We start from the raw sequence: 24,274 nt of genomic DNA, 5'->3' as shown, positions 1-24,274 counted from the left end.
AAGTGCTAACACATTCCAAGTGAGTACACTCATCATCAGTAAATATAATAGAGGTCGTTCAGTTAGATTCCTCAGATGCTTTCTGTGAACCTCTCTCTGTCTTATATAGATACATCTGCCAGGATGCTGGGGTTGGATGCAGCTGCTTGCTGCATGGTCAAACTTGAATTTGCTGCAAAGTAACCTTAAGCTGTGTGACCTGAAATTATCCAGGTGGTCCGGAGTTTTACAAACATGATTAGAACAAACTGGACCTTTGTTCCAGTTATCGTTAAAGCAGCACCGCCACTAGGCAAATCAATAATATGGTAGATTAACTTTGTTTTTTGAAAAAATAGAAAAAGAGGCAACCTGATTCACAAACCAGCATAGGTTGTGATTGGAGGAGAAAATATTTGCTAATGGCATCATCAGAAATTTTTCCAAACAGGATTAGGTGCAAGTCAAAGTGCCTTGTTTTCAACCAATTTATTTCCACTTAAGTCAATTGAAAAAAATTGGCTTACAAACAGTTACTTTGGCTTATGGAGGATTGTCAATTGCATTGATTCTACACAAAATCCCTCCAGCAATATTACTATTATAAATGCTTCATATATCTGTGTTTTTTATTGTCACATTACAAAGTATAAACTGCTACCCATGAAAATCTAGAATGGGGGAGAGTGAAGGAATGGGGCTCTCTTTTCTCAGTATACTGTTTTAGTCTTTGTTATACTTTTTAAAGCTTGCCCGGTAGTTTCCAATAATTTTGGGGGGTGGGGGTGGGGACTCCATAGGTATCAATATAACTGCCCATCAAAATTATGGCTACCCTTCAAGGGCTGTCCACACATTTCAAGTTATTTGAAGTAGCTGAAGATTCTCAAGAAGCAGCCAAAAGATGTAAGGTACTGCTTCTTTTAAAAATGTTTGGGTTTACAGTGCCCTCTCCCTCTTCAGCTGTTATGCTTCTTACTCTTAGCTGGCCTGGTTCAGACAACACACTAAACCATGCTGTTTAACCACAAAATGGTTAAGGGGATGCATTAAGGTTAATTCATTCCCTTAACCATTTTGTGGTTAAGCAGCATGGCTTAGCATGTTGTCTGAACCAGGCCAGTATGTCCGTTCCCAACTCCTGCTTACAAATTGTACCTTGCATGAATCCTATTTGGATTCCCACTTCCTATTCATCGACGTTGCCTGAGTTGCAAAGCTGGAAACCTGGTAATGAATAGAATTCTCACTGCATCCAGCAATTGTTTTGAGGGCCTTTACTCCTGCAGCGGCTTTCTCATACTCAGCTGTCAAGATTCACTGTCCCTACATGTGGAACACTCACATTGCATGCTAAAAATGCACATGTCCTCTTTGCAATAAACCAGACTTCCCCAACCTGGTGTCCTCCAGATGTGTTGGACCACAACTCCCATCTTCAGTGGCAATGATGGCTGGAGATGGTAGGAGTTACGGTCCAATACAACTGGAGGGCAGTATGCTGGGGAAGGCTACAGTTAACTGAAGCCAGGGCCGCAGCAGTTAATGGTTTTTAAGGTGAGACTAAGGGTAGAATGCAACTAAAGTCCTACCTAAGAGTGGACCAATTGAAATTAATGATACTCAAGTTAGTTTATGGGTCTACTCTAAGTAGGACTTTAGTGGGATTCTATCCTAGGCCTTTGGGAACTGTGGTGGCAAATTTTGACCTAAGTTTGTGCAGCTTCATTTAATCCCTGGACCAAATCTATGTAATCCCAGCAAGTACTGTGATGTTGTCTTTATACACACAACCTGGCAAGAGCATTGTTATACATATAGTTACTTATAGTGATATGATTTTGGTTGCTTACAAATCTGAATGCTACTAGCATGCTTCCTCTGTTTGACGTTGCTGACTTCTACTGCTTCATTATTTAGATCCCAAGCTAATCATTTATTTGCATTACATTGCAGTAACAACTGAGTAAGCTACATGTGACACAGAAATACTGGCAGTTTACGAAGTTACTTCAGAGAAATATTGAAGGTTAGTTTCTTCTGAGCCATAGCATGGAAACAAATAAAGACATAATAGATTTTTTGGAATATTATGTCTGCTCTGCAGTTTGACAAGATGCTGAGGTTTGGTTCAAAACCCAAACAAAAAATAGGCTGGTGGATTTCAGTTAGCTGTTTGATGCTGAACTGGGGTAGAGCTGACAACCCACAACATGAGGAAATAGATTTCAAGAAAACAGAGAGACAGGTCTGACATATTATTTTCCATCCACCGGGAAAGCTTTTGGAATTATTCAAATGAGTATGTGAATAGAAAAAAATTCTCACTGGAGTGTGCCATCTATGTAGCTTCAAGCATTGCAGCACAAGCTCCATTTATCTCATTTGGGCTTGTCAAAGACTCACACATAAGCCCCACTAAAGTGGTGATTTACAGCAAAAATACTTGCAGGATTGCACCATATTTTGTTAGAAATATGCAACAGTATAAACTTTGATTTTTCTTTTTCAAAAGATTAAAGCTACTAACAAGTGGATTCCAGATTTTATAAAACATTTCCCCAATTATTTAAATTTCAGATAGGCCAGCCTGCAGTACTATACATGTAAAATAGTGTAAACAAGAGATTATCATTCACAGATGGGTCATCTATTAGGAAAAAAAAATATTAGCATTGCACCTGAGGGAGCTTCCTTGCTTTTTTAATTTTTTTTTTATTAATCTAGAGTCAGAATTGGGGACTTTCTAAGAAGAATCATCATCAGTTTAGAAAAATAGCTTTTAAAACGGCAAATTGCCTTATGGAAATAGATGTATACAGTTAAAGGTTTCTCAATCTGGAGCACAGTTGTTGGCTAAAGGTCTGGAGCATCCCTATTGTGAATGCTTACAATACTCTTCATATGAGTAAAAACATGAAAGCCTTGTTTAACCAAAGGAAAAGCAAAATATTCAAAGGCTGCGTCACAAGGCCTAGTAATCAAAACAAGGGAAATCCTCTGAAGGGAAGGGATGCGTGAGTTCAGAAATACGTCCAGAGAAAATAAATACCTTTACCCAGAAGGGACTTCATGAGCATGAGCTGGAAAAAAGAAATTCAATTCGCATGTTAATCCTCAGATGACAGTTCACACTCTGTGAACTTGCAATGACAAATGGTTGCTCACGCAAAGTCTGATTTGAGAACAATTTAGCAATTGTCAAAAAAAAATCATTAAGATGCAAGTTATGATTGAGGCAGGATCTACACTACTACTTTAAAACAGTTTATAACAGTAGTGACAACTGTTGGGGCTCAGGACACACTCAATCTACAGTTTTCAAACTGTTTTCAAAGCATCATATCCTGCTTGGTATAGATCTGGCCTTAAAACAAATGCCTAAGTAACATATAGAGAACATATATAATCAGGTTTGAACTCAAGATCCTAAAAGGACTAAACTACTAAACATAACATAGATTGAGGCAGCCAATCTAGTCCCCTCCTTGTTGAGACACTTTGAAGTTCTTTGCTCCTCATGCAAAACATTTAGTATTACTTTAATGGTTGATTGGCTTATACATCGTGCCTCACAATTACAGAGAGGTTCTAGAGAGTTTTACAGGATAAAACGAATAACTAAATGTAAAAACATTATTAAAACATATGCCTCCATTGTCTTTACTTGTTTTCTAAAGTAGTTAACAATGCTGCATGTAATCAGCTGATATTGATGGTAACAACAACATATTGATGGTAAGAAGTCCAGTTCTGATTATTCTAAAAGGGAAAAAATTGCACATATTGATTTTAAACAATTTTAAAGTGCTAAGTTACCAATATTTACATCATCAACAACACTCTTATTGTAATATATTAGCTCCTGAAATTATGCCAAGCCTCAGGGGAGCTTTCCAGACTCTGGGCTTTCCTCAGGAGGGCTGCACCACCTTTGTTAAGCCTTCACTGTACATCAAAACAAAATTCTTGTGAGCACTGCCAAGACTGGTTTCCCAACACTCAGATTGCTAACCAAACACTTAGCCTGATCCTTCCATGATGGACAAGGTCCTTACTATAACATACTGGAAATAGTGTAGTGGTAGCTTTCTGCACAGCTACATTCAGAGGCAGAAGCCCTCATCTGGAAGTTCCTTAAGAGAACAACTCAACAGGAATTTCATCTGCACACACCCCACTGACGTATATGGGAGATCTGCAACAGGATTACAGTACAAAGCTTCATTGCATTCAATCAACGAAAGTTAATGTCTTCACAACCAGTGCTAAAAGTTAAATAAGCAGCTGTCCTTTCACCTTAAAAGGAGGGGAGAAAAATAGAAACAACAATGTAACTCCCACTTTTCACCACCCAGCGAAATGTATTCAATACAAGGATTTTGTTACATGAAGTTTTATTTTAATACGAACTTCACAGTGATAGCGGTGTTATTGTAGGCTGAAACACACGGAATGGATAAAACTACCTTGCTATAGCTAGAAGTTGGCAGGAGAGCAACATTGCTCAGCATCATACAGCTGGACAGAAAGGTTGGTAGGGAGGATTAAAGGAGGATGCACTGGCAGGGGTACCAAGCTTAGAGAGCGGAGAAGGGCAAAAGTAAGAGCACAAAAATGTGCATTTTAATAGGTGAAAGTTTAGAGTCGGACATGAAAAATGAAAACAGCCCCAGAAGAGTGTTCTGTCTGACCCATTTTGTTTCTCCCTGCACACTACTTCTTGCTGTTGGTTATAACAGCAGCCACTTGACAATCAATAAATCATCTACAGCAGGGGTAGCCCACCTTGTTTCTGTTGAAGGGCACCTTTTCATGAGGGTAATCTGTCGGGGACTACTCTCCCTCCCTCTCATCCTCATCCTGCCCAGAAGGCTGCCAGGGAAGAAACAGATTGTGAGAGGTCTGAACCAATCACATACAGAAAACTTGAAATTAGGCTGAGGGGTGCAGGTTGCCCACCCCTGCCTACAGCTTCTGAAGGAATGTAAATAGCTTTTCTTATCTATTTACATTTCTGGCAAAAAAGAATTCCTGTTAGGCCACTGAGAATTGCCCCCAAAGTATCTATACCCATATTTGGACCTTTGGAAGAACCACATGCTTAACAGGTTCTCATTCAATCAACAGTTGGGAAAGTTATTTATATTTTTTAAGATTATGAAACAAAATCAGAGTGGAATGCAATATTAACTAATTTGTAAGGCAAAAAAAAAATTCTCCAAAGGGCCAGTGTCAATAGTATGCAAGAGAGTTATTAAACACCATCACAGTTTCTAACTTTTGCATGTTGGACATCAGGAAATATAAGAAATGTGGCTAGCACTTCTAGGTGTGTATATCTCAGCTTATCATTTGCATATGCTTCATAAGGGCAAATGTAGTTTTTATCTAAAGGTAGGATGATGTAGATTCCCATTTATTAAAACGCAGTGTCCCACATAGGGTTGTTGTTAGTTACCTATTTCTATTAAACCCCTCCTAAACCCAAGGGTAGTCAATATACTGTATTCAAGACTTGATCATTAGGAGATCGGTGGTGTAAAAAGTTGATTGGATTAAGGCAAAAAGATTTACACAAGTTCATGACAGATTCACCTCATTCCATACAATATGACTGATCAGGTGAAAGCACTGCTAGGTGTTATCAGTCTTAACATTATTTATACCAAGTAGTAAAATAAGTCTTCATCTAGTCTGTGCAGTTAAACTGCAAATTTAAAGATTTGGTAGTTTGTTTAGAAGTATTTCTTCTCTTAAAACTAGAAAGGCTCCGGTGTAGTGGATTCATCTTGGTATGATCATCTTTTCTATGGCACAGACAACGTGATCCCAGTTTTTGCATAAAATTGCAAGAAGAGTTACTGCAAAAAAGGTGCAAATAATATGGAAACGGCTTCTCATCATGGGAGCTACAAACTTTGCTATGGTGGAGACACACACTAGGATGACAGTCATGAAGGCCAAGACTACATTTATACATTTCCCCAGTAGAACTTTGGCATTAACAGTTTCTGATTGCAGCGCTTGTTGTTCTTGCTGATGAAGCTCCAGCTTAGAAACCCGTGTCTGGCAAGATTCCAAAGCTTCCTATTGGCAGGAAGTAGGAAGGGTAAAACGCGGTTGAGGAAGAGGGTGGGGAGGGGAGAGAGAGAGAAAGAGAGAGAATAAGTAACTACCACTTTTATACACAAAATATATTTCCATTCCTATCTGATTATCTGTGCATCTCTTTACTCTTCCCCTGAGCCCCAGCCACCATGTACCTGTAACTCAGAGTAACAGTTCATGCATCTGGAGAAGTGGATTGATTGATTGCATTTCTATACCACCCAATAGCCAAAGCTCTCTGGGCGGTTCACAAAAATTAAAACCATCAAATACAATTCAAGGTGGATGGCAGTCCATGAAAACTTATGCCATAAGTTTGGTAGTCTTTATGGTGTTTTAAAATTTGCTGATTTTGCTCCTACAGCTATCCCTCTGGAAGTTCTACTTTGGCTATACAAAAGTTCTACTTTGGGCATGCTGGAGAAAAACAAAGAAGGAGAGGCACAAGGCACTTCCTGTGTCCCCCTGCATCTCCAAAGGTCCAAAGCTGCTCTCAAGGCTGAGCTCAAGTTTTCAGGGCCCTAAAGTGCAATGCTCTACCCACTGGACCACAGTGACTAATATCCTTTGGGAAAACACAATAACGCAGTGTATTATTTCAAGGTTGAAGACTTATACCTGAACATCTCGTGATCGTTCATAGGCCTGATATGCTACTTTTTCTTCAATACTCGCTAGTTCTTGTTTCAAGTTGGCTGTCTCATGCTGATGGAGGTCAGTTAGATCATTCAGCTGGTCTTCTAATCGCTCATACCTTCATAACAACAACAACATCTTTAAATCGGCTTTTATAGGAAAAACTTATTAAAGTATAGGTTGTAGGTTGTTACTACCTTCCCTTATCAAAATAATCAGCCTTTCCCTGAGCTGAAATCATGAAGTGTACTGAGTTTAGAGAAATAAGTTGTCTTATATGCAAGATGGACATAGTTGTCCTTTTGGAAGTAATTTTGTTTTACATTAAATTTTCCCATCAACACTCCAGTTTCTAAGTTGTAATTTTTTGCATACACATTATCCTAATAACAAATATGGCTGCCTCTGCAAGTATAAATGGCAGGAAACTATGACCAATTTCCCTTGCACATTTGCCTATACAATTTATGCAGCCAAAAGTCATGTAGTTGCCACTGCACATCTTACAATTTAATGGGTATATGTAAATGCGTACACCTCCACCACCGCCACACACCAAAAAAAGGAGTAGGAGGAAAAGAAGAAGTAATAATAGTAGTAGTTTGCAGTATGTTGGCTATATGGCATTATTTGGCTATAAAAAGTGCCTCACTGTCCAGAGTCAATGCAAGGATAGGTAATGAACCACTATGTCTAAAAACAAGTATCACTTTGGCCTGTTTTGCATATAACACAACCCATAAAGTATTTAAATCATGGTTTGTTGCCCTACCCAGGGTTTGTCTGACAGATGATCAAACAAACAATGGTTTGTTTTCTTAGTCCTGAGTTTCCTGTTTCCCTCCTTCCTTGCCCACCCCCTCGCTGTATCCCAACTGCATTTGTGGTACTGCAGTAATGGGATGTAAAGAGACTGGGTTTTGTTTGTTTGTTTTGTTTTTTACATCTCTTACGTACTGCCTCTGAAGCCATTAACAATTCACAATTCTGGGTTCATACGTAATGATAACCCATGGCTTAAACAACTCACAGTTCACAATCCAACAAAAAAACATGAATTCTCTTCATGATTTGTTTGTGGTTTACCAATATTTAACCAATAGTTCTGAGTTTAACTCAATAGTTCTGAGTTTGCACTTTATGACAACCCATGATTCAACAAACCATAGTTAATTAAGCCATGGGTTGTCATTACATGTGAGCCATGGTTTGAACCACGGGGCTTTCATATTCAATCTGGTGCCTGTGGACACTGCAGCATGTTAAGGGTTAAATAACCCATGACAAGCTGCAGCGTGTCGTCTGAACCCGGTCAATGAAACATTGCCTAAACCCAGAAAAAAGAAGGAGCAAAATTGAGCCTGTGACTTGGCTGTTCACTGACAAGGGTGGAGATAAAGCACTCTTCTTTTCGTTGCATTGCTTTGACCCACCTACATTCTCATCCACCTGTGCAAAACTATTTCAATGGAATGAAAAAATAGCGTACCTGTATCTTTCCTCCTGCAGTGTTTGAGAAATAAATCCATATTCTCTTTTGAACTGGACTTTTAAACTCTCAATATCTTCTGCTAATTGGGATTGTGCTTCCTTTATTTCTCGCAGGTCTTCCAAGAGCATAGAAAGCTTTCCATGACTGTCCAGAGCATTTATCCCTCCATGGCCAAAGGATTGGTTTCCATTACTGTCTGCAGAACCAGATGTTCCACTTGAGCACTCATCATCACTGGTGTATTTTGGCTTGGCCACTGTGGTAGCACTGCCACCATAGGCTCTAGAAGTAGTTTCTGGTCTGAAGTCATCCAAGCTGCTCTTTAGATGAGCAATATTGTCAGCACTACCAAACTTGTTCCGGATCAGGTTTGCAAACTCTCTGGATTTACTGAAAACAAACACTGGCGGTGTCAAGGAAACACCTGGAACACCTGTTTTGCCGCTCTCATTGCTATGGCCTGTACTTCTAGGTTTACCATGGGCATCCTTTAGAGACTGTTGGATTTCCTTCAAACTGTCTTTGGATGTCTCCTTGGTACTTTTGGAGGAACCATTTTGTTCAATGTCCTTAAGTTTTTTATGATACTGTTCCAATTTCTTCTGCAACTGGGCTATGGAATGGGCAGACTTTTGGTTCTTCTTTTCGAAGACTTGTTTAATTCGGCCAGCTTGCTGCTTGTCTGCACTGTTCACCAGTTTCAAGTACTCTGCAACATTCCCATCCCGAGCTGTTTGTTCTATTTTGATCTGCTCTGTAACTTTCAAAATCTTTTGTTTCAAACTGTCTGCACTGAGTTTTACTTTGTGAAACTCAAACACACCATCAGGTACATCAAAGTTGAGGTTGGTGTCCGAACCTCCCCGGCGAATATTAAGAGGCAAGCTGAGAGTATTCATGTCATGTCTCTCCACCTATGAAGAGATTAAAAATTGAAAATGGATGAGGAGTGTCTTTGTAATGTCTCTCACACACATATACAAACACATAGAGCACAAGGAGTTTTCTTATAACCTTCATAAATAACGCTAAACAGAAAATAAGTTATGACCACAAAACATGACAAATTTTGTGGGAAATATAAATCTGTTGCAGAAATCAGGGCAGTGGGGCAGAGGGGACCCAGTGCTATGCTCATTCAGCTATGTGGAAAACTAGGTACAAGTTCTACATATACACTTTTGGTGGAAACCCAAGAGGTGGCTTTCTCAATGGCCTCTCCCAAGCTGTGGAACTGCCTCCTAAGAAAGGCTAGGTTTCACTGTTCTTCCACAGGCAGGCAAAGACCACTGTATTGCTACCATTTCCAAAACTGTTGAACATATTCAAAATTACTGGTGGAGTCCTTTCAAGTTTAATTATGTTTTAGTATCAGCCTGGTTAAATGCCTTTAAAATACAAACTGTTTTTAAGCAGAAGAGAATTCCAAAGTACTAGTACTGTGTCCAAGTCAGAATCTATTAGATACTTGGCACATTGGACCAGATCAGCATGATCACATGCTGCAATAAAGGAAATAAACATTAACCTTATTCTTAAGTACATTAAGGAATACTGATCATCCAAGAGTGTTTGTCTAAGCAAGCAAGAGTTCCCATAGATAATAAAACATTTCCTTATACAACGTTTCTGTTCATGCTGTGTCTGTGTGGTAGACATTATTTTACTAGAAGGCAGTGCAGATGGGATAACATGTTCATCACAAAAGATATGCGCACAATCAGTATCAAGTTATGGTAGCTGTTTTCAATTTAGAATTCTCACAATAATAGATTCTGCATACACATAATAACTAGTCAGCACTGACTTTACTCCAAAGCCTCTGCTAACTGTGAAGGGGCTAATGCCGTATTACAGGACCAATGCTGGTTTTCAGGTTTTGTTTCTTTTAGAGGAAACAATTCCAGAAGAGACCAACAGAAATAAATGGTGGAAGGAGGGCTCTTAGCCTTTTCTTACTTATTTCCCCAGCTACTTCCACCTCCCCAAGGGTTCAATTTGGATGGATTTTAATCCAATAGAGGAAAACTACTTGTTGGACAATTTGGAGTGGGGAAGTGGCACATAGGGAAAGGATTAAGGTCCCCTCCACCTAACCATTTCTCTGTCCCAAAATTAGTTATTTAAAAAAGACACAAGGGATCTAATACATTTGTGCATAACGTAGGATGAAGCACATAGCAACTCTGTGCCAGAACCAGACCTGTCCTCAGATATTCATGATTTAAACTCTCTTGTTCATGTCACCTCTGGGTGTTCTGTTATAAAATGTCCAACAGACAGGATAGAGCAAATCCTTGTGCGGCCACTCATTTCCTAAAGCAATTCAAAACTGTTGACTCCATGCAAATTCAGACTAATATTGTGTGCTAACTGAGTTACGTTTATACAAAATCTAATCAGCAATGCTACCCAGGACAAACTGTATATGATTCCAAGGATCGGTGGTTCTGGTTGCAATCCTACTTTAATGTTTGTTTCCCTTAGTACAAAATGTTCTAAAAATATCATACTAACTAGACATGAGCCTGAACAGGGATTGCTACAATTTTCCTTCTCTCTCCCTCCCTCCCTGAAGTACTGGAATCTCTTCTCACAAATGTAAATTGCTCTCCAAGGTCTGTTACTTCCTATGACGTCTTATAAAACTGCACAAAAGGCAAGTGTGGAAACAGGCAAGAGTTTATTTTCATGGCACAGGGACAGCGGAAATCACACTGAATTAAGTAGCACAAGGCAACTTCAAGCTTACAGTGCAAAAAGTGAATCATAAGAAAGTGTGTCCCACCCCGCACCATTTTTTTATTAGACTTTAAGACCATCCAGATAACAGGACTTCTCTGGGTGGTACACAGGTAAGCTACAAACATAAAATAAAAAGCAATGATAGAAACAACACATAACAAGACCAGAATAAAACCAGTAGAAAGAATAAAACATTGTGAAGGTTGAAAAGTTTTAACTTGATTATTTTGTATTTTAAAAAGTTATGCCATAAATCAGTTTGAAATGTCTTTCTAGATATAGTCAAACAGGCTATAAACTGATTACATGAACAAACAATTTAACAGTTATTAAAATGACTGGGAAAATTCTAAGGTCTTCACTTAGCATTGATAATTCTATTGTCCTTAGGAAACATTAAGGACACATCTGCTCTTTTCTGACTCCTAATAAAGAGTGAGGAGAACCAGCAATTGTAGGTTGCTGGAGAAACAATTATCTAAGAACTTGAGGTCATTATGGGGTGGGGAGTGTTCACACGCATGTATGTTACTACTATGGATGTCAGAAACTGGAGGTGTCAATTATCTTTTTCTGTAGACAACTCAGTTATTTGGTAATAATCCTAGCAGAAGTCTGATAATCTCCAGTTTATAATGTGCATGGTAAGTATTCAATACATATCTGGGTTGGATCCACAATTAAGTTAGTTGAACTTGTCTCATTGATTTCAGTGGGAATTAAGTTCAATTAACTTAGCTTGGATGCAACTGTTATCTTTTCTTCTTGTCTAAATCCCAAGCCCCTAGCTGTTCTTAGTAATTTCTAACGTACGTCTTTCATAAACATGGCCAATACTATTTCAGTGATCCCTCTTCTTTCTAGGACAGCTAGCTAGCATGCTTCCCTTTCATTTCCTCAAGGAATTCAACATCACCAAAGCAGCTTTTTCTGTATTTTTAGCTTCTTTTTCCTCTGTGTATGGTATTTCCCATGATACTGAGAGATGCACAAAAAAAGTTGCTATTTTTAGCAACATATCTCCAGCAAAAAGCTAAAATAGGTGTGGTCTACCCTTTGCACACATGCCTCTCTGGGGAAGAGAAGCACAGTGCAGAGGGAAAATAAATTCAACACAGCCATGTCAAACTGCTCCAAAGACCACTGCTTGACCTTAATGCAAAATTACTTTTAGTTTGGAATATTTGCAGCATTTCACAAAACCATAAATTGTTCCATCACAAATGGAGAGTACACAAATGAGTTAATTGCTTATGATTAGCAATCTATCCAGCCCCTTCCCATTTTCCTGTATCTTGAGATAAAGGAATTCTTCATATGCAGGTTTTGACAGTAGAAGAGACTGTAAGGATGTGTTAACCAGAAGTAATGATACAGAAATATTGAACATCTATTAAAATCTTCCCAACATGTGAAATAATTAAATGAGTATCATGAAGAGACTCCACAAGCCAAACCATTTCTAAGCAAAAGTATTCTATATAGTGAAGACCAAATTTTTGTTTACAGTTTGCTTGCAAAAGGAAATGTGTTGTAAATTTAAATTATCTATCCATACCTTTGGTTTATTTGGAGGGGAGGGACAACTTCAGTGGGATAATTCAAATAAAGATGCAGTCAAAGGAAAATTAATCACGACACTGGCCCGGCTGAAATCAATTATTGATTCCAATGAGACTGAAGAATATAAACTTTATCCAGATTTTGCTCATTAACATCTAAACTAAACATACTTGCATTAATGCAAGAATAGTTTGTTTTGCTGATTGTGGAAGTCCAGATTGCTAAAGCAAAATATGCAACATGCACACCCATATTCTGGGTGACCTGTACAAAATGCCTTATTTAAAAAGTAGCAGAAGATCAAACCAGGTCACACACAAAGCAAACACATTTCATTCCAAGCTAATCCTTGCAGTGATGTTGATCACAGCTTCCGAGAGCTGCACAGGAAAGCAGGACTTGCAGCCGCTGTCCTGAACTGTTAGCAAATTAGATTGAAGGATAAGAGAGGCTGCTCCAGATGTGGCCTAACAGCTTCATCAGCATACAATCTGTTGCTAGCATTTGCATTTCTGGCAACAGAAAATGTGATCATTATATTTAGAAAAATGTCTTTAAACACTATTTTTGCTGTGTCCACGGTGTTCTGATTGCTGCTTGTTAAAACAACTAGCAGAATCAGCATACGTGCTACTATTTCTGCATGACAAAGCCACCCGTAGTATAACATTGCTCAGTTGCAGCATGTTTATTTATTTATTTATTTATTAAATTTATATACCCCCCCTTAGCCGAGGCTCTCTGGGCGGTTTACAAAAGTTTAAAAAAACGTGTTTGTGCTCCAGTGGCTGAAGAAGCTATACCTGGAAGTTACCTATGTGTGCAAATGGGATAAATGGATATCTCCTGTTTATTTATTACTTTTTTATACCACACAATAATCAAAGCCTTCTGAGCAGTTCACAAAATGCATTTGTAAGAAAGAGTACAATCCTCAGAGTAAAGCTACCTGCAGGTGCAGCAGCAGTGATCATGGAAACAACTCTAGGAACAACATTCTATTAGCATAGGCTGTTCGTGTAAATGGAAAACAGGTTCTTAAACTACTGAAACTGCAGATTAAATTGTGATCTAATACAGACTGGGTTCAGACAACACAATAACCAACAATGGTTTAAATAGTCACCGGTTAGTTATTTAACCCACCGTGGATTCTTTTAACCAAAGGTTGGTTATTTGGCCAAAATAACCCACGCAAAGAATCAACACTGTGCAGAGTTGGCTATTGTGTTGCGGGCTGCGTTGCTTATTTCATTGACCACCATTGGTTATTTCATTGGCCACTGAGTTGCAAGGCAATAACGGTCAAAGTGGCAGCCGCTGCTCTAGTCCAGCCAGCAGGCTAGCTTTTGCAATGGCTTATAAGACACTAGCGGAAGGACTGATGGGCGGAGAGGATGAGTGAGTCAGCCAGTGTGACCAACAGTCAACTCAACGCTGATCCTAATCCACACCACAGTTGATTACTATCATATCATGTGGGGAATACCCCCTAGATAAATATCTGTTGAGTTGGTTATTACCCCACCGTTGCTGTCCAAACACAGCCACAAACACACATAAATAAGAGTTAGATCACAATTTACTCTGTAGTTTCAGTGGTTTAGAAATTGCATATTTAATATTGGTATGCATTTAAATGTACAGTTTCTTGAAATGCTAATCCTGGCAATTCAGACTAGGGGTTTAATCCAACATTAGGCTAGTGGAAAACAGAACAACAGGTAATGGTGTTCTGCTAGAGGTTGTGGAAGTGCTAGCACAGATTTCCCCAACCTAGTGTCCTCCAGTTGTTTGGAATACAACTCCCAGCCTCCATAACCACTGGCCAGACTGGCTGGGACTGCTGGGAGTTGAAGTCTCAAACATCTGGAGCATACTAGGTTTGATAAGGCTGTGCTAGTGGAACAATTAACACAAGGCCACACCTAGCCCAATGAGGTTGTAATGAGTTGTGGAACAGTTTGCACAAGTGGAATCAAAGTATTGGGTTTGACACCTGTGCAAGTAGGTCCCACAAGCAGTAAAAGACTTGCACTTGTAGAATGAAACTATTGGTAAAAAGCTGATGAGGTTGAAGCCCACCCACCCCCATCCCCACCAAATGATATGGAATAGAATGGCGGTGGAAGCTGGGAGTTGGCTGCAGGAGGGGGATTTTCTACAAGCAGAGGCTTCTTGTCTTTCATCCTCACCTATCAAATATATTCCCTTACACAGACCAACTTTATGCAAATATTAATGCCACCTAGCACCATTAACTGAACAAAATGGACTGAAATGCAAATGCACTTAAAGAAAAAAGAAAAGAAAAGTGCAGAAATGCACTGTATTCTTATTTCAACTGCCAGCAGATGGAGCTGCTACTTCAGTCATCTCTCTATCCAAAAGAATTTCAAATCAGTGCAGAAATAGAGGAAAACGAGGACTCAAATCTGGGCTATGGATGAGCTGATCAGGACTATGATGGTTATGTCTTTTTTTGGTTTTGGTCTTGGAACGTGCATATTAATCTTCGAACTTGCAATAATAATAACAATAACAGCAACAACAACAACAACACACCACTCTTTTCTTTTTAAACACCTGAACTCACCAGCAGAATATTAAGACCACAGAAGCAAATACACAACTCCAGCTGACCTCAAAAAGGACAGAGGGCCTGTGCGTGAAATTCCTTCCCTGCAATAAGCAGTTAGACTTTCCACATCTTATCTTTGTTTCATCAACCTCTGCAGATCTTTGTTTGTCAACAGGCTTTAGAATTAATGCTGGTTACATTGTGATGTGCAGTGTGTGCGCTTTTGTTAAATTGTGTCTCTTTTAGTGATAGGTTCATACTGTCTTACTGCTGCATGCTACTTTGCTGTATTACTATATTTTAACTGATAGTAAAAAAAAATAATCTGTTTTTGTTAGATGCTTTGAATGATTTCCTTTTGGGGGGAAGTTTTGGGGGGGAAATGTTTTAATAATAAACAAACACAGCAATCCATACACCAGGCATGGGGAACCTTTGGCCTATGGGTTAAATGTGGCCTTCCAAGACCTCTCAAACCCATACCTCCAGACTCTCCACATCATCCCAGGCCTATTTCCGGTTTTGATATTATTTACTCTGTCCTGCTCTGTCCCCCAAAGACCACGTTGTTGGAGGAAACCTTCCCAATGTTGGGGAAGGGAAATCCCTAAATGCAATTCCCCACCCCCCAATCTAACTGAGCATGCAGCTCCATCCACCTTTGGCTAGGACACACCAACAGCTGGAATGTGGTCCTCAACAGGTTTCAAGTAACTTAATGCAGACCTTGACCATAAAACAGTCCCCATCTCCTGCTATACAGATTCACCTGGGAGTAGGTCCTGTGGAGCACAATGGCACTCACTTCAGAGTAGGGCTGCACTGGAAATAAATAAATGTCAGGGTCTCTCACTGGAAATTCTGTGGTGCTCTCTTGTGCCCCCAAGCAAGTCTAGCTATCCTGCCAAGATGACAGGACATTTAGACTGTATCTGCATCCACACTATTACCAGGTTCAATTTCATTTCATTCTCTAGCCCTAAATAATTTTTCCACACTTTCAATACACACAGGTGATTTTTAATGTATGCTGAATTTTTGCAATTGCACTTTTATTCTTTGACTTAATTTATTTTATGTTGTTGTTGTTGTTGTTGTTGTTGTTTAGAGAAAGGGTTTACTATTGGCCAGAGCCTTTTGTCCATGTTTATGCAGACAGAAGCTCCAATCTAGAGAAAATTAGTTGCATTTAATTTATACTGAAATGAATGAGACTTAAGTTATCCCTGATTAGCTTGTCTCAAGAGGGTTCCTCACTGTCCCACTTCCCCTGATCCTCTGTGTAGCATTTGGGGTGTTGTTGCAGGGGCTGCTGTACCACCACCCAATTGCACATGCCTAAATCTGAATCCAACCCAATACATTGTAAATCAGTTGACAGAACAGCATTCAGACTTTGCCAATCAATCTTATCCTCTGAGACTACATTGAGATATAAAAGTAAAATTGAAGATGAAATAATCTCAGGAACCCTACACTGACAGTCTCTTAATCACAGTAAGTAATATGCCATTTGTTCTTTCCAATAGACATGATATAGTATTTCATTATCCAAATATCAAATTGAAGAAAGGTACAAAAGTTCCTACATAATATTTTAAACAATTATATAGTCCTATAAACATTGTGTTTTGCTATTCACTTTCCATTATATTAATTAAATGTTAAATCTTATGTTCCCCGGGTGTTTGTTTTTTTTAAAAAAAAACCCTTATACTGGGTGAGGAGTTTTGTTTTATTACATAATATTTAATTTAGTAATGTACTGTGACTGAAAAATTCATTAAGGCTGCAATTCTATACCGGTTTATGTGAGAGTCTTCAAAGTAGACATGCATAGGGTTTCACTTTAAGTATCTTATTTAACTAAACGATTCAAAGATTATTATTCTAGCAACCATCATCAATTCATCCCTGATCATTCCTCAATACTGTTTCTTAACAGAGTTCTCAAACTCTGCCCTGATTGGCAGTCTAAAGTCAAGAAAATCGTTTTTACAGCCACAACCTCAATATTAACAAATAAAATACAAATAGCTTGCAGCTAGCAATATGATATTTACTCAGATCCCATGTCTGGGATCAGACAGACTAAAATAGAAAATAAACACCCATTTTTAAAAACATGGTTTTAGATACTGCAGATTTTATCCATCAACTAGAACAATCCCAGACAAAGCATTGTCCATTTGCCATTTCTAGGAAAGTTCTGAGAATAACCTAGTATTATTATCTACTTAATCAGAAATTCCAATAAGAGGACCAGTGCCCAGCTGCCAGTTCCTCAAAATGAGATGTATTCTTCACAATTTGTCATCAATTGACAGTTTGACTTAGCGCACCATCTCAGATTAATCTTTGGATTTGTTAATATAAGCGCTGTCGTGTTTCTCTGCACATTTTCTCTAGGCTGCCTGCCTCACCCAAGGCAAGAGACAGATCAGAATTACAGCTGGCCTTTGTGATTTTAGAAAGAGATCAGCCATTGATTCAATTTCCCAAAATGCATTGCTAGACACCTACAACACCTATCACTGGCTGATTCATTCACACTGCAAATTTCAGTTTTGAGACTGGATCTGTCTAGACCTCACAGCCATAACACCTATCCGTTTTTTTGGGATGTTAAGCTTCATCCTACGTACCTGTTTCCCTTGAATTATCCCCTACAGTGTTTAGCTGTTGTTGCTAGCTAAATCACATCCTGGGCAGCAGTGCTCCTAAGATCCTTTGCATACCAGGAAATGGGTTTAAGGGGGAAATGTAAAAAAATCATTAAACAATCAATGGATGACCCAATCTGATTCAAATTTGGTATGTTTAAAGCTCTCCTTAATATCTATTACTGTGCCAATTTTGATGTCCCTACCTTTAAAACTTATGCAGATGTAAGCATTTGTTTAATTTTTCTTTAAACATATCAAATCGTGCTCCTGCGCCCCAGTGGCTGCTCGGAAAACCACAAATGATTCGCTTGAAAACTACCAGCAAAATAGCTCAATTCTTTTTCCCTTTATAGCACAATTAAAGCAGGATGCATGGGAGTACTTCACAGTCAAAGCAGATTATAAACTGGAAAACTTCATAGTCCTTTGCACGCAATTCACAGTGATTGCACAGTATAATGCTGGTGTGATAAAGCTCTTTGTTTCTTCCTTGTCCCCTGCTGTTTTGTCTGATGAAGAGTTCCGGGCAACTCAAATGATTGCACAATTTTGTGGATTTTTGATTGGTTTCTTATGTTTGTAATACTACTACTTACAACAAAGAAAGTTGGAAAAAATATAGTCTTAACATGTAGGTCTGATTCAAAATAGGGGTTTATAAATAATGAATGGGATGAAAAGATTATTTTCCATCTCCCCAAAACACCAGAACTCAGTCATCCAGTTATATTGATTGGTGGTAGGTAGGTCAGGACAAAACTGTCCCCATCATGCCCTACTTATGAGCATTTGTGTGACAGCCAGGTAAACCACTAGATTGTTTTTTGGGATAATCTAGCAAAACAGGCTTCTTGGACTTTTAATAGTTGTGTAAAAGCATAAATTTTGGCAGATGTAACTTGTCATATAGGGGTGAAAAACCTGAACTCGCTAAAACTCTACTTCAGCACATTCTTTAATGGTAATGGAGGCTTGATTTCCTCTGCCTCCAGGTAAGCCTACTTTCTAGTAGGCATATTATTAAAAATCAGTAATCTTCAGGTCTCATATGCCCCCCTGTTCTATTGTCACAAATTTCATGTAGGCATTATTGGCATCAAATTGAAACCATCTGATGATCTAAATACTTCACTAGGATTTCACAAGAAAACTATTAAAAGGATTTCAACTATTAAATCCTTTGCATACTACATTCTTTGCAATGATCTGACAAAAAGAGACAAGGATCTATAAATCTCATACTCAGCTCCCAGTGGACAAATGAAATTTTATGTTCCTCATTAAACTTTGTTTAAAAATATGGCCTCTGTGCAGTGACATGAATGATAGATTATATCTCTTGTAAGCACTTTTCACGCAATAAATTTAATAGCCTAGGCAAAATATTCCTCACTGGAAAAAGTGTGTGTGTGTCCATGCGTTTGTGTATTTATGCCAGCCTTAAGAGTGAATAAATCAGTACAGTAGTAGTAATTTGTTTATTACTATCAACAAACCAACAATACGAAGTCCAGGATCACAACCACAATAAAATCAAGCATAAACTGTGACATACTCTGAACTATCAATCATATCATGTCTAATAGATGTCAAAATTTATTTTTTAAAAATTGCCACCTGTTCAATGATTAAGATATTAGTGGCCTCAAAAAAAGTCCTCAAGAGGGTCTTAAAAACCAAGCTTGAAACAGTTCCATGAAAGAATGCATTGGTAATAACTACATTAATGGAATGCATGGACAACCATTTCTACCTCAGTGTGATTACAGAGGCAGCATCTGTCTTTAAACTTTAAAGGGAACTCTACCAAATCTGCTAGGCTTTGAAGGCAAAAAGTTAAAATGGGCCAATAAAATCACTCTTCTACATTTAAGTATTGATAATAATAAGAAAAGATAAATAAAGAAAAATAAAGCGTACAGTTATTATAAGCAAACCAAGTCAGTACTTGGTCCACAGGCTGACACATACAACCCTTTCATTCTCCATTCCACTATAAATTCAGCTTGTTCTAATTCCAATGAACATAAACAAGCAGAAAAACACATTACAATCTGTGAACACTGATATACAAGAGACTTAAAGCACTCTTATTCCTTTAAAAAACAAAGAACAAAAACGCAACAGAGTCCTATTTGTAAACTATAAATTAAACATTTCCCACTGTAAGCACATGCTTCGTATACAAACGCCAGAACTTGTGAGAAGCAATGAGGATTCTCTGGGGAATGAATCTTTGGTCAAATTCCAGACTCCAATCAGGCATTACTTTAGGCAAAGCCCTTAGTGGCAGTACTCAGACTGGACAAAACTCATAACAAATAACTTCCAGCCCTACCTTTTCAGTATATTAAGTGGTAGAAAAAATTGCAATACAATATATATGTATATATATGTATATATGCTACATGACTAAGAGAAACTTCAGCTTGCAATCAAGCAACTTATCTAGCCTTAATAAATACTCTAGCCATCATGCAATCCACATGCCTTCCTATGTAATTAATAATTATTAACATTCATACATCCCCTCCTCACCCCTCCACTGCACCATCTTCATGCTACTGTTACTCACCCATTCACAACTTCTTGCTGTTGCCAGCTTTTGAAAGGCCAAACTGAAATAATGTAGCCTGAATGTCAGTAAAAGGTGAGACAGGTGTTTGCTTGAGTTTATATGAATAAACACTTTGCAAGCTAAGGGTCACAGACTTGTACATTTTTGCTTAAAAGTTAGTGCCATTTCTCCCATGTAAGTATAGAGACTTTTGTGAATAGCCAGGCACCCACTATTGTGCTCAAATTTCTATTGATTGGGGAAATGATTAATAATAAAGATTATTACAACAGGAATGCTTCTCCCATTCAATTCACCCCATTCCTTTCTTGCTTCTCAAATCTTACATACTCACCTACTGAACCTAACAGTGTACTGCATGAAAGCCCAATATTCTACTGGCTCCGTTCACTGAAATTTACCTTATGGTGGGGATAGGATTGTGCACACTCCTGTGATGGAAAGAATAGTATCCTTGTAGCTGTTTGTTTTGGGTAGCTTATATTCAGGGAATGGAGTGCATAATGGGCTCAGGAAGCTGAGGGGTCTATGGGAGACGGTATAGGTCTGACATGGACTGGAAAATGATGCCTAGGGAGGGGACACTGCTACTCCACCTGGAATGGCTGATGAGTTTACAGGTGAAAGAGCCATTCCATTCAGGCAGATGTTTTAGAACAAACTGGGTGAAATGATGTAAAACAGATAATCTGGCCTACCTGGCTGCCGTGGGCATTGACCCAAAGGGCAGGAATTGAACAATTCCTTCCTCTAGTTGCTCTTGGCAACTGGTTTAAGAGATAAACTACTTTAGGGAGGAAATGATAGTGATCTCCAAGCAATAGCAGGTTCAGCCTAGTGTCCCAGCATTTGCAATTTCCTTACTCCACCCCTGGAGATATCCATAATATCCCAGAGAGTATAGATAACACTAGCCGAAACATGCCATTTGTAAACAGTAATACTCCAACAGAAGGATATAAACCCAAGTTTGATTACCAAGATTTGTATTTCATTGTTTATAATTAAGGCAACAGCATTGCCTTGGAAGTAGAACTCTGGGTACCCATTTTATACCTTTCATAAAATCAGAAATTGCAAATATGCTTTATTTATACCACACTGTCCTTTTATAATATAGCTTTCTAAACATTTTATTTTAGATATCTGGCATTTTCTGTTTTATCACTCATTGTTTCTGTTTTAATGCCACAGTGTTGTTTTAAATTATAAATACATCAGAAAACATTGCCAAAAACATCAACTTGAAACCCAGGGCTGAAAAAGCATTTGGCTAATGTAACTCAATGTTGTGATTTTATGTAAGCCAAGGAAAAGAAGGCCTAAATGACCAGATTATCTTGGAGATCAACTAACAGTTGATTAAAGAAAGGAAGTCAATTTCCTTATTTTGTTACTGTGAAAAATAATCATTTTCTTCCACATTTAGGATGTAATCATAAACATACAAGGAAGTCCCAGTGAGAATTACTTCTGAGTAAACTCTGAAAGTATATTATTTCTATGTTACGTTATTGGTGTTTAGTTCAGAACTAAATAAACACAGAAAAGAAATAATTGGGCCTAACTCTGATCTGTCCTTCTATGCTGATTAAAATAAAGCACATAGTCTTGAAAATCTACAAAACTAAGAATTGGCTATAGCAACATAGCAATTACAGATAATCCTGTCATAATCTCCTCTTCAGAGTCTAAATAAATTAAGCAGGGATTTGTTTAACCTTAACACAATCTCATTTTTTTAAAATGCTATAGCTAGTCCAGATCCATGTTAGATCAAGTACCTCTTTAAAAAGATATGATACCCTGAATCTCAACATATGTGCTGGAGATTTGAGATTTTTTCGCCACAGCAGACACCCAATCAGTATATTCTATGCTAATTATTTACTTGTTGGCTTTACAAATCTAAGTACAATGTATTACAACATTATGTTAAACTTAGAGCAGAACCACATGATGACTAAAGTTAGGCTTCCTGAAGAAGCCTAACCTGGACCCAGAGGATGTTAACAACTACAGGCTGGTGGCTAATATCCCCTTCCTGGGCAAGGTGCTTGAGAGGGTGGTTGCAGGACAACTCCAGGCACTCTTGAATGAAACGGATTATCTAGATCCATTTCAATCGGGTTTCAGGCCTGGTTTTGGAACGGAAACTGCCTTGGTCACCCTGTGGGATGACCTCTGTCGGGAGAGAGACAGGGGGAGTGTGACCCTGTTGGTTCTCCTGGACCTCTCAGCAGCTTTCGATACCATCGACCATGGTTTCCTTCTGGATAGGCTGTCTGTGCTGGGAGTTGGAGGTACTGCACTGCAGTGGTTCCACTCCTACTTGGATGGCCAATTCCAGAAGGTGGTGCTGGGGGATTATTACTCTGTGCCGTGGCTCCTAAGCCATGGGGTTCCACAGGGCTCTATCTTATCCCCTATGCTGTTTAACATATACATGAAGCCGCTAGGGGAGGTTATCTGGAGATATGGACTGAGGTGTCATCAATATGCGGATGATACCCAGCTCTACCTTTCCTTTTTATCAAACCCAGGTGAGGCAGTGGCTGTTCTGAACCAGTGCCTGGGCACGGTAATGGACTGGATGAGGGCTAATAAACTGAGACTCAATCCAGACTAGACAGAGGTACTGTTAGCGGGTGGTTCATCTGTCCGGCGAGGTGATGTCTGCCCTGTCCTGGACGGGGTTGCACTCTCCCTAAAGGATCGGGTCTGTAGTTTGGGGGTGCTCTTGGATCCAGAACTGTCACTTGAGGCACAGGTGAACTCAGTGGCAAAGAGCACCTTTTATCAGCTTAGGCTGATATACCAACTACGCCCTTATCTCGCTTGGCACCTACATTATATGCTTTTAGACGCCAGGTGAAGACCTTTTTATTCTCCCAGTATTTTAACAGTCTATAAATAAATTTTAACTTGGTGTTTTAAATTTGTAATTTTGCATTGCTGCTGTTTTTATTTGGTTGAGCTTTTATACTGTATTTTATATTATGGTTTTATACTGTTGTTTTATACTTTGAATGTTTTTAATTTTTGTGAACCGCCCAGAGAGCTCCAGCTATTGGGCGGTATAGAAATGTAATAAATAAATAAACTATGCGAATGTGCTCATCACAAATCATAGAATCAACGAATAGTAGAGTTGGAAGGGGCCTATAAAGCCATCGAGTCCAAACCCCTCTCAGTGCAGGAATTCACCTTAAAGCATACCTGACAGATGGCTGTCCAGCTACACCTTGAATGCCTCTAATGTGGGACCGCCCACGATCTCCCTAGGTAATTGGTTCCATTGTCATACTGCTCTAACAGTCAGGAAGTTTTTCCTGATGTCCATCCGGAATCTGACTTCCTGTAACTTCAGCCCATTATTCCGTGTACTGCACTCTGGAACGATTGAAAAGAGATCCTGGCCCTCCTCTGTGTGAAAACCTTTCAAGTACTTGAAGAGTGCTATCATGTCTCCCCCTCAGTCTTCTCTTCTCAAGGCTAAACATGCCCAATTCTTTCAGTCTCTCCTCATAGGGCTTTGTTTCCAGACCCCGATCTTCTTCATTGCCCTCCTCTGAATCCCCTCCAGCTTGTCTGCATCCTTCTTGAAGTTTGTGCCCAGAACTGGACACAATACTCAAGATGAGGCCTTACCAGTACCAAATAGAGGGGAACCAGCCCAAAATAGCATTTGCCTTTCTTGCAGCCATATTGCACTGTTGACTCATATTCAGCTTGTGATCTACAACAATTCCAAGATCCTTCTCGTTTGTAGTATTGCTGAGCTAAGTATCCCCCATCTTGTAACTGTGCATTTAGTTTCTTTTTCCTAGGTATAGAACTTGGCATTTATCACTACTAAATTTCATTCTGTTGATTTCAGCCCAGCACTCCAGCCTATCAAAATCACTTTGAAGTTTGTTTTT

The 24,274-nt window shown here is 38.9% G+C and overlaps 1 protein-coding gene across 3 annotated transcripts in view; it reads right to left on the bottom strand.

Annotated features, from left to right (window-relative positions):
* Nucleotides 1–739: 739 nt before the first annotated feature.
* TMCC3 (transmembrane and coiled-coil domain family 3) overlaps nucleotides 740–24,274 on the bottom strand; it is a 124,176-nt gene continuing 100,641 nt past the window's right edge. For 2 of the 3 annotated variants that reach the window (XM_063133772.1, XM_063133773.1), the window contains exons 2-5: nucleotides 8,216–9,132; nucleotides 6,709–6,844; nucleotides 1,095–6,069; nucleotides 740–957 (exon numbers count right to left, since the gene is read on the bottom strand). In XM_063133772.1, the coding sequence (XP_062989842.1) occupies nucleotides 5,767–6,069; nucleotides 6,709–6,844; nucleotides 8,216–9,132 (1,356 nt within the window). In that variant the 3' untranslated portion in view covers nucleotides 740–957; nucleotides 1,095–5,766. Of the gene's footprint in view, nucleotides 958–1,094; nucleotides 6,070–6,708; nucleotides 6,845–8,215; nucleotides 9,133–10,970; nucleotides 11,043–24,274 lie in introns of those variants that run through there. The other variant, XM_063133774.1, reaches the window with a different exon arrangement.

This window comes from Elgaria multicarinata, chromosome 9 (assembly GCF_023053635.1).
Source record: "Elgaria multicarinata webbii isolate HBS135686 ecotype San Diego chromosome 9, rElgMul1.1.pri, whole genome shotgun sequence".
NCBI lineage: Eukaryota > Metazoa > Chordata > Lepidosauria > Squamata > Anguidae > Elgaria > Elgaria multicarinata.
Note: the sequence above shows the minus strand (reverse complement) of the source record. Positions and strands in the feature narration are given on the sequence as shown.